Source organism: Otolemur garnettii, unplaced genomic scaffold (genome assembly GCF_000181295.1).
Source record: "Otolemur garnettii isolate 467f Iridium unplaced genomic scaffold, OtoGar3 scaffold00388, whole genome shotgun sequence".
Taxonomy (NCBI): Eukaryota; Metazoa; Chordata; class Mammalia; order Primates; family Galagidae; genus Otolemur; species Otolemur garnettii.
In genome coordinates this window covers 43,418-55,061 of record NW_003852783.1, presented here as the reverse complement: position 1 = coordinate 55,061, position 11,644 = coordinate 43,418, and the positions used below count along the sequence as shown (strand labels likewise).

The following is an 11,644-nucleotide window of genomic DNA, read 5'->3' as shown; positions in this document are numbered from 1 at the left end:
GTTCAGTGTCAGGGGATGTTGTTTCTCCTTAAGTTCTGTGTCTATAAATTATTCCAAAGAATCAACTTTTCTCTTTGGTGATAATTTCTAGAATTTTTCTGTTTCCTTTTACATTGATTTATGCTCTCTATTATTTTATTACACTTTCTTTGTGTAATTTCATTTTTAATTTTCTAACCTGTTTACTAGGTAGCTTAAATAATTGATTTTTTAGGTCATCCTACTTTTCTAATCAATACATTTAAAGTTTCAAATTTAGCTATTATTTAGAGCTATACATTTTCTTTTAAGTACTACTTTGGCTGCATGCTGCAAATTTTGAGATGTTAGGCTTTCATTATCACTCAGTTAAAAACATTTAAAAACTTTCTGTGGGGTTTATCACTTGAATTTTGGTTATTTAGAAATGTGGTTTCTTATTTAATTTTATCAAGAATTTTTTTTTTTTATCAGGAAAGGATGTTGGACATTGTTAAATGCTTTTTCTGCATCAGTGAAGATGAACATATGATTTTAAACTTTTGTTCTATTAATGTGAGGAGTCCACTTGTTGATTTGCATATGTTAAACCAGCCTTGCTTACCAGGAATAAATCCCATTTGCTCATAATGCATAAACTTTTGATGTGTTCTTGTCTGGGAGCATACTTGTTAAAGGCCTTGTTAACTTAAAGCCTTTTGAATTCATTTAGATTTTTCTTACAGTCTATTTTGACAATTGTTCCATGTAAATGTACTATTTCTATTAACACCCCAAATCAGGTGGTATAACCAAGACTAAAGTAACAGCAGCTCAAACAATGACTGAACTGCCATTTCTTTAACAGAGCCCAGGAGCCCAGGCTCTGTGCCTGTTCCATGCAGCTCTATGCTCCTCCATCTTCAACATCCAACTCCTATCTTGTGTTACAACATAGCTGCTCTAAGTCCTCATCCTCTTACCATCCAGCCAACAAGAGAGGGACAGGAGAAGTAGAAAGGATGCTCACTTTCTGTACAATACATCATTCTGAGCTTCTATCCATTGGCCTGCAAATAGTTCCTTGGCCCCACATAGCTGCAAGAGAGCCTGGGAAATGACTTGTGTTCAGCTTCAATTTGGCATTTCTAGTCCAAGAGATAGAAGGGGTAAAAGGTGACTGGGGCACTGAACTGTCTGCCATTGCTCCTAGAACAATGTTCTCACTTATTCAGAGAAAAACTCCTTGTACCAAAAAAAAAAAAAAAAAAATCTGATGACAATGTTTAGTTAGACGTGTTTATAAGCTCATGTGTTATGGACAGAGTTTACTCAAGAAATTATTTCCCAGTGCCAAACATGTGCCCCTAGTGATTTTACCTGGAAGACTTGCAAATGCTTAGCTACTCTTGCTTAGAAAGGTTATGATTCTCCTCACCAGGGACTCCAGAATAATTATTTCACTGTTTTTCTTCTTAGGTATCCTATGGTAAGAGCTGCATTTCCCCACTACATTCTGGCCTAGAGAAGCAGAGCCATCTCCTATCTTCTCTTGGGCTGAATTGATCAGGATATTTGGGGACACTTATACACAATGTTGGGAAATAAAGTTTCCAAGGGCAAGGGAAGTGCTATATATCTATGAAAATGAAAAACAACAGTATTTTCTCCTTATTCACAGAGTGTGAGACTGGGTTGGGAAAGTGCAAACTCATACCATTTTGTGAAGTTGGATCAGCCATATACGACTGCAGGTGTATTGTAAAATATCCATTCTCCAATTGGGTGGCTGATTTGGTTAATATCAGTCATCCAGATTGTGATGGTAAGAATCACTCAATACTCCTTCCTCCATGAAATAGAGCAGAGCTGGGGAGGGCAAGAGTTTCTGAGAGCTACTAATTCCAGGCCATGGTGAAAGAGCAGAGCTCTGTCCTAACCCATGTCCCTCATTCCTTCATTGTCCTTGTTGTCCAAGGAGACATTATCCAAGCCCATGACATAAAAAAACATCCTATGTGGACACCATGAAATTTATGTCTCCTATACCGGTCTCTTTCCTGGCCTTCTAAAAGATATCTCTAATTTTTTTCTGAAATTGTTTCTTATCTCTCACACACCTTAACTTCAATTCATGTGTCTATTTGTCTATGAGTTTATGCTGTTATTTTGAATGCCAGTGTAATACCAAACGCTTATCTCCAACCATGAGAAGCCTGGCTTTTACTATCCTCAATATGTTTCTTTATTTTTTCGATCATAGTAAAATTCCACATTTTGAGTTAAACGTATTAGATGTAAGTACTGCCTTATCCCCTAACTAGATGATTTCTATTAGTGACATTTAATTTTTATATACCTTCTCTGTAAATGGGAGTAATACTAAGATGTAAAGTGTTAGTTATGTGTTGCTGCAAAACCAGTTAGTTCCAATTTTAGTGGCTTAAACAACACACATTAATTGTTTCAATGTTTCTGCAGGTCCAGGCATGGCTGACCTGTGTCCTTTGCTCTGGAGTCTATAATACCTGCCTTGGGGTGGTGTTTTCTGGACAGTGGTTTTATTGGGTGGCTCAACTGGGTGGGATATCCTTCTGTTTCACTCACATGATTGCTGGAAATATCCAGTTGATTATGATCCCCTGGACTGAAGCCAGCAGTCCCCTTTTGGTGGTTGGTGGCAGGAAGTTATCAGTTCCTAGATCTATGGGAGTCTTTCTCTTGCTTTATTATAGAAAGCACCTGAATACATCCAGAGTGTGTGAATAAGACAACAGTCAGACTCTTTAATCTAATCTCAAAAGTAACATCCCATCACTTTTGCTATTTTCTGTTCATAAGTAATGAGAGACTAGGTCTAATCCACAGAAAATGGGAAATATTATACAAGAGTGTGAATACCAAGTGGTAGGGGTAACAGGAAGCCATTTCAGAGTCTGGCTCAGTGGGGTCATTCCACCTGGCACCTGTGAATGTGATCTTATTTGGAAATAGGGTCTTTGCAATATGATCAAGTCAGGATGAGATCACACGAGATTTGGGTGCACCCTGAATCCCACAGAAGTGGTGCTCCTATAAAAAGATAGAAAGCTGGAAACAGACACACACAGATAGGGAAGAGGGCAATATGAAGACAGAGATTGGAGTTTGGGGGCCAGAACCCAAAGAAAGAAGAAAATTGTTCACAACCACCAGAAGGTAAAAGCAGCCAGGCAAGATGATCCTTCCTTAGAAGGAACATGGTCCTAATGACATCTTGGTGACAAACTTTAGCCTCCAGATCTGTGAGACAGTATATTTATGTTGCTGTAAGCCACCCACTCTGTGGCCCTGTTACAGCAGGCCTAGAAAACTAGAGCACCTCACCTACTCTTTGTGATTATTAATGCATACAAAATACCTAGCTGTCCTAGGTACCTAAGAAGGCTCAGTAACTATTAGCTATTATGCTCCCTAAGCCTGCTATGGAACCTATTGCATTTCTGTAAATGAGACAGTGTAGATGTAATGTGTAAACAACTGGTTCTATATTATTAACTGAATTAACACTGATTGTTTCAGGAAGCCTTCCCTGCAACTCTGATATGCTTAGGTCCTCTGCTATGCATCAGCACACCATTGCATCCTGTTTATTAATTATCCCCCACACTCAATTATTTATTTGCTATTATTTGTTAGAATCAATCCCCTTATAAAACTTTACAGTGGAATACATTTTGGATTTCTTAGAGGGTAGTTCAGGTAGGCTGCAGAAACATCAGGGAAAGACCCAAACTGAGGGTGATTGGAAGAGTGAGAGCAGGGTGGGTTTTCTCCCTTATCCTATTTAATGGCTACTCTTCCTCCCATCAGGAAAGAGTAGTGGAAACACACAATCACAAGTGGATATTCAGGTAAGTAGGGTGAAGCCTGGCTTAGGTAACAGTTGCACCATCTCTCCACATCCTTCTCCTGCTACCACACAGCGATGGTTCCTCATAATTTTTAGGATAGAGTAGTTCTCACCTAAGGGTGATTTTGTCATCTTCCCCCAAGGTCACCTCTCAATGTCTGGGGACACTTGTGATTGTCACTACTTTAGAGCTGTTGGGAAGGTATTGGAAGAGACTAGGGACACAGTTCAGCACCCTACAATATCCAGGACAGCCTCCCACAAGCAAGAATTGACTGCTCTCAGATGTCAGCAGAAATTAAGACATTTTGGGAAAGACTAATAATCTCTCAGCCATCATTTGAAGATTTTTGTCAGTGTCTACAACCTTAAGCCCACCCTGTGTAGACGAACCTTAATAAATGTCATCTCCTGGGCTTACCTTACCACATTTATGCATATTCCTGCTTTCTGAAATTTCAGTGAGAATCCACCTAATTATCTTTATTTCTTTGAAAGGAAAATTTGAGAAAGGATGAAAGAAGAAAGGAGCTGAATACAGGTTCTGACTCTCCAAGAAAAGGTGGAAATCCATTGTTTGATATAGGTAAGAGGTGCTGAGTAGATACCTGTGATCTCATAAGCAGATCTGGGATCTTGCCTAGGCAGGCCCTATGATTTTCACTCTCAGAATTAGAGTGGAATTTTCCACTCTAATATTAATGAGTAGGATTCTCCTTTCAAAAATGTAAATTCATGGGAGAAGAGAATAAACCACCTCTTTTTCTTCTCCATTCCAACATCCATTAATATGGAGAAAATTATCCACATCCTACCTCGTCTGGTAGAAAGGGAAAAACTCTGTGTTAGTTTCTCCTGTACACTCACATAGGACAATACAGAATAATTCATTATTGGTCAGCAATGTATGGTGAATTTTTTTCTCCAGATTAAAAAGGAATTTTTAAGCAGATAGCTGGTGTCTAGTAATTCAATTATATATTATCTACCAGGAGATAGCATCAGATCCCACAGTTTGAGGGACTAATCCCACAATAGTGCCTTCACTCCAGACACCAATTGCAAGTCCCAAGTTGTAATCTGAACTTCTGACCACATCCAGCTACAAATTGTGACCTCACTCCTTAGGTTTGATTAATTTGCTGTCTGAGCTCAGGGAAAAACCTTGCTTACATTTATCCAGTTAATATAAAATACTACAAAGGTACAGATCACCAGCAGGCTTGTAGAGGTGCATACAACAAGGTATGGGAGAAGGGGGTGTGGAGTGTCCAGGATCTCCTTGGATGTGTCACATCCCAGTAATCTCCAAAATTTCAGCTAACTAGAAGCTTTTGGAGCCATGTCCTTCTGGATTTTGTTGGGGGCTTCATAAGTTCAGTATGATTGATTATAGTATTGGTTATTGGTATCAACTCAACCTTTAGTCCCTCTCTTTTACCAGTAGGTGGGGTGGGGTTTGCAAATACTGTTCTAGCCCTTTAATCTCATGGTTGGTTTCCATGGCAACCAGCTCCCATTCTGAGCCTATGGGAGCTGGCTGGCAGTCACCTTATTAGAACAGAAGATGCTACCATGACCCAGAAGATTTCACAGAATTTAGGAGTTGAGTCCCATGATTCTGATACTCAGGAAATTTAAAAAATCTTAAGAGCTGTGTGTTAGGTTCTAGGGTGTCTTTGCTCAGGAAATTACAAGGGTTTTAAGAGCTCTGTGTCAGGGACTGTGCTTGCTTCTTAACTTCTGTGCCTGGTAATCATTTTCAAGATGTGACTTATGGCTTTGTTGATTATTTCTATCATTTTCTGTTTTCTTTTACATTGATTTCTTCTTTTTATTATTTTATTCTACCTTTTTTTGTATTTCATTTTTAATTTTCTGATTTGGTAGCTTAAGTGAGTGATTGATTATTAAGCCATCCTCTTTTTCTAGCAAATGCAATTAAAGCTTCAAATTTAGCTATAAATTAGAGTTTCTCTTTTCTTGCTAAGTACTGCTTCCACTGAATCCTGCAAATTTTGGTGTGTTTGGCTTTCATTATCATTCAGGTAAAAATATTTTAAAATTTTCTGTGTCGTTTATCACTTGACCTATGGATTATTTAGGAATCTGTGTTTCATTCACAAATGTTTGGGACTTTTCTAGGTGTTTGTGTTAATGGTTTCTTATTTAATTCTATTGTGCACTTTTATCAAAAAATAATGTTGAACTTTGTCAAATCCTTTGTGTCCTTCAAAGATGATCACATGAGTTTCAACTTTGCTCTGTTGATGTGATGGACCCTAATGATTGATTTGCATGTGTTCAGCCAGCTTTGCATACCCAGGATAAATCCTGCTTGGTCATGTCATGATTTATATTATCTTTTTAATGTACTCTTATCTGAGAGTGTACTCTAAAATTGCAATCCTTTTGAAGTCATTGAGACTTGTCATATGTTCTATTTTCACAAGTGTTCCATGTGAACTTAATATCTGTATCAGTACACCAAATCAGGTGGTATAACAAATACTCAAATAATAGCAGCTTAAACAAAGGCTTAACTATTATTATTTTTAACACTTTGAGCATAAGCAGCTCAAGGCTGATGTGGCTCTTCCATGGCTCCTCTGTGCTCTGGTCATCTTCAACATTCAACTTCCATCATATGTCAAGAGACCCTCACTCTACTTCTACATCCTCTTGCCAGCCAGTGGGAAAGGGACAAGAAAGGAAGTAGAAGGGGTGCTCATTTTCTGTATGGCACATCATTCTGAGTTTCCATCCATTGCCCTGCAAATACTTAGATGGCTCCACCTCTCTGCAAGGGAGGCTGTAAGATGGCTTATGTTCAGCTTAAATTTAGTAGTTCTAGTCCCAGAGAAAGAAGATAATGGTGGGGGGAGGGGAACTGAGCTGTCTGTCAAGGCTCCTAGGATGTTTTTTCCTCACTTTTACAGAGAAAAACTCCTTGCAGAAAAAAATTCATAAGGATATCCTTACATCAGATTTAGTGTTTATAGGTTTATGTGATATGAATAGAGTTTACTCAATGGATTCTTCCCCAGTGGGGAATATGTGCCCCTAGTGATTTTACCTGAAAGACTTGAAAATGCTTAGCTACTTTTGCTTAGAAAGCAACTCCAATACCAATACCTCACTTTTGTTTTGCATCTTAATAATCCTGTGGTAAATGCCAAGTTTTCCAACCTATTTCCTACTCGGAGAAGCATAGGCATCTTTTGTTTTCCCTTGGGTTGGGTTGCTCAGGACATTTGGGTATACTTATGAAAAATGTTGAGCAAAATAAAGATTCCATGGGCAAGGGAACTGGTATAGTTGCATGAAAATGAAAAACAACAATATTTTCTCTTGATTCACAGATATCCATGCATGTGAGACTGGGGTGGCAAAGTGCAAGTTTATAACATCTTGTAAAGGCAAAATTGGACCTATCATTTGCAGTTGTGTGGCAAAATATCCTTTCTTCATCTGGGAGGCTTCTTTTCTTGATATTGGCTTTCCAGGTTGTTATGGTAAGAATCTCCCACAACCCTTTCCTGCTAGAAAAAATATGGAAGACATTGGTAAGACCTTCTGAGAGCCAGGATTGGGGGATGTTGGTAAAACCTTCTGAGAGCCAGGATTGGGGGATGTTGGGAAGACCTTCTGAGAGCCAGGGTGAGAGAGCAGAGCTCTGTCCTAACCCAAATCCCTCATTCCTGTGTGGCTCTTGTTGTCCAAGGAGACATTATCCAAGATCACGATATAAAGAACCACCACTATATGGTGGCCACCCCATCTATATCTCCTATACAGGTTTCTTTCCTGACCTTACAAAAAGATGTCACTAAATTTTTCTTCTGACCTTGTCACCTTAAATTCAATGTCTTTGTCTGTTTATCTGTCTATGTCCTAGGTCCTGTGAATTTATGCTGTCACCTCTGATGCCAGCGCAACAGTAAGGCTTGTCTCAGCCTCTTTATCTGTAGCTTCATTTTCCAACAATGAGACACCTGGCTCTTACTGCCCTCAACATGTTGACCTATCTGTTCAATCCTAGTATAATCCCATGTTTGGAGTTACAGGGATTGGATTTAAGTACTTCTTTGTCTCCTGACTAGATGGCCTTCAGATAAAGAAGTTTAATTTCTATATGCCTGCCCTATAAATCTTATAATATTAAGATCTACAGTGTTACTTATGTGTGCTGTATGACATTACCCTGCAAATTTAGTGGCTTAAACAACACATATTTGTTGTTTCAAAATTTCTGTGGGTCCAGGCATGGCCTAGCTGGGTCCTTTACTTCAGGCTTATCACAGCAGCCATCAAGGTGTTTTCTGGACTAGGGTTACATCTGGAGGCTTGACTGCAGTAGAATCTGCTTCCAAGCCCCTTTACATGGTTGCTGGAAATATTCAGTTCCTAGAAGGCACTGGACCAAAGACCTCAGCTCCTTTTAGTTGTTGGTAGGATGTAGTCATCACTTCCTAGATACGTGGCCTTCTTTCACTTGCTTTATTATAGCAAGGACCTGAGCACAGCCAGAGAGTGTGAATAAGACAAAAGTCATACTTTTATAACCCAATCACAGAAATGACATCCTGTCCATTTTGCTGACTTCAGAACCTGACTTCTGGTCTGAATGCTGTACTCCCCAAATTCATGTTCATCTGGGGCCCTGTGAATGTGATCTTCTTCATCAAGATGAGGTCATAGCAGATTAAGGGGGGACATTATGCCTCATATAACTCATGTTCTTACAAAAAGAGGGAAATTTAGAAACAGACACACACAGGGAAAGAGGCCCATGTGAAGACAGAGTTTGAGTTTTGCTGCCACAACATGAGGAATGCCAAAGATTACTGGGAGGAGCCAGGTGAGATGCTTCCTGGGAGCCTTCAAAGGCACATGCTCTTGTTGACCCCACTGATCCCAGGACTTTGGCCTGAGAGCTGTGAAACAGTATGTCATGTTGCTGTAAGACTCTATGTTATGACAGCCCTAGCAAACTAGAGCACCTCACCTACTCTTTGTGATTGTTAATGCATATAAAATACTTAGCACTCCTTGGCTCCTAGGAAGGCTCAATAATATCAGCTCTTATGCTACATAACCCTTTAACAGAGCATTCCCAAATTCTCTGAAATGAGATAGGGTAGATGTCACATGTGAACAGCTACTATATTTTAAGTCAGTTAACCCTGATTCTTCCAGGATGCCTTCCATGCAACCAGGATATGTTGGAGCCTGTTACTAAATATTCAGATTCAATTACATCTTAGTTAATAAGAGCATCACTTGCAATCACTTAATTATTTAATTACAATTATTTCCATAATGCCTTTTCTTCCAGACTACAAACTCCATAAGAGCACATGTTTTGTCTGTTTACTGTCCTATGTCTGTGTGGTTTAGCATCATGTGCAGTTTTGACTAGATATTCAATAAATACTGTTGACTGAAATATTAAACTGGAAGCCACATTCTGATTCCCTTTTCTAATTCTACTATGCAAAATACTTTGGGTGCTTAGAAGGGAATTAGCACGGTCTGCAGGAGCATTAAGTAAAGACTCAATCTGACAGTGATTGGAAGAAATGAAAGGATCGGGGCGGGTTTTCTCCCATATCTCATTTCATAGATGCTTTCTCCATGACCACCCCAGACAATAGTAGTGAAGAGACACAGACAGAAGTGAATATTCAGGTAAGTGTGGTGAATCCTGGCTTTGGAAAACTGCTGCAACCATCTCACCTCATTCTCCTGCTGTCATACTAGCATGGTTTTCTCTGATTTTTAGGATAGAATAGTTCTCATCCCCGGGGCAATTTTGTCCTCAATCCACAGAATCATCTGTCAATGTCTGCGAAGATTTGCAGTTTTTACCACCTTAGGTGTAGGGGAAAGATTTGATGTTGGTATCTAGAGAATAGAGACCAGGGGCACAGCACAGACCCCTCCAATTCCCAGGACAGTCTCCCACAGCAAAGAATTGACTGGTCTCAGATGTCAGTAGAAATTGAGAGATTCTTGGAAGGAGTGACAATGCCTCAGCTGTCATTGAAAGACTTGAGTCAGTGTCTGGAACCTCATGCCCACCCCACTTAGTAGTACCTTAATAAATGTGTCCTGGGATCACCTGACCACATTTATACACATTCCTACTTTATTAAATTTCAGTGAGTTTATCTAATGAGCTTCTTTTCTTTGAAAGGAAAATCATAGGAGAAAAGAAAGCAGAAAGAACTTTGCAACAAAGCCTACCCAACTAATCTGGACAGTGGAATTTATTGCGAGTTCTGTTTCTCCAGGAAAAGGCCAACATTCATTGTTTAATACAGGTAGTGGGGTGGTGAATAGAGCCCTTTGACTTTATTACAGAGATTTGGGTTTTGCCGTGGACAGGGCCTACTGAATTATAGAAATCAATCAGCTCCTAGAATTATTGTCTTCTATGCTAATATTGTATGAGTAGACCTCTGCTTTCAAAAATAGAAATTCAAGTGACAAGAGAATAAACTAGCTCTCTTCCCCATCATGGTGAAAATCACTTAAGAACATACCCACCATCCTACCGTTACTGGTGAAAAGGAAAACACTTTGGGTTATTTTCGTACTCTACTCCTACATAGTCAAAATGGCACAGAATACTTCATCTTTGTTTATGTGGATTTCTCTTCCATACTAAACAAGCAATTCTCCAGCAGGTGCTAGCTGGGTGTCTTGCAACCTAATTCTGACATTACCCCACTGTAGGTAGCTTCAGATCCCACAGTTTGAGGGCTTAGTCCCACAGAGCACCTTCACTTCAGATGTCAATTTAAAGTCCCAGGTTGTAACCTGTACTTCTGACCACATCCAGGTATAAATTAGAGTCCCATGACTTTACTTAATGTTTAATTAATTTCCTCACTGAATTCATGGAAGCACTTTACTTGCCTTTATCAGTTTATATAAAATATGTTACAAAAGATACAGATGAGCAACAAAATGGTGAGATGCATAAAACAAGCCCTGGCAGAAGGTGGCTAGAGCCTCCAGCCCTCCTCAGGCATGTCATGCCCCAGGAATATCCAAATTTTGAGCTATCTAGAAGCTCCTGGAACCATATTCTTTGAGATTTTGATGGGTGCTTTATTACTTAGACATGATCGATATAAGAGGCAGGAATAACTGGAAGCCTTTCAGAATCCAGCTTACTGGGTTGGACACTATGCTTCCCAAATTCATGTCCACCAGCACCAGTGAATGTGACCTTGTTGGGAAATAGGGTCTTTGCAGATGTGATCAAATCAAGATGAGATCATATGAGATTCGAGTGTATTCTAAATTCCATATAACTGGTGTTCTTATAAAAAGAGGGAAATTTGGAAACTGAGACACACACAGAGGGAAGAGGGCCTTCTGAAGACAGAGGTTGGGGTTGTGCTGCCACAGCCCAAAGAATTCCAGAGGTTGCTGGTGACCACCAGAAGCTAGAAGAAGCAGAGCAAGATTCTGCCTAAGGAACATGATGCCCCTGAAATCTTGATTACACATTTTTAGCCTCCAGGGCTGTCATACTGTAAATTTATGTTGCTTAACAGCACACAGTCTGTGGAATTATGTTAGGGTATCCTTTGCCAACTAACACACTTAGTTGACTGTTTATGATTATTAATGCATATAAGGTACTTATCAGTCCTAGGTATCTAGGAAGGCTCAGTAAATCTCAGCTATTATGCTAGATAAGCTTATTATAGAACCTTCTGCATTCCCTTAAATGAGGTAGTGTAGATGTCCTGTGTGTACAACTGCTTCTATAGTAGT

General features: G+C 39.4%; 1 protein-coding gene across 1 annotated transcript in view; it reads left to right on the top strand.

The window, feature by feature from the left end:
• LOC100941651 (adhesion G protein-coupled receptor E1-like) overlaps window positions 1–11,644 on the top strand; it is a gene marked incomplete at its 3' end in the record, with an annotated part of 59,659 nt that overhangs the window by 23,858 nt on the left and 24,157 nt on the right. Inside the window, exons 6-11 of the mRNA XM_023509131.1 lie at window positions 1,640–1,783; window positions 3,811–3,851; window positions 4,349–4,436; window positions 7,213–7,365; window positions 9,477–9,541; window positions 10,050–10,176. Coding sequence (XP_023364899.1) covers window positions 1,640–1,783; window positions 3,811–3,851; window positions 4,349–4,436; window positions 7,213–7,365; window positions 9,477–9,541; window positions 10,050–10,176 — 618 coding nt within the window. The remainder of the gene's footprint in view (window positions 1–1,639; window positions 1,784–3,810; window positions 3,852–4,348; window positions 4,437–7,212; window positions 7,366–9,476; window positions 9,542–10,049; window positions 10,177–11,644) is intronic.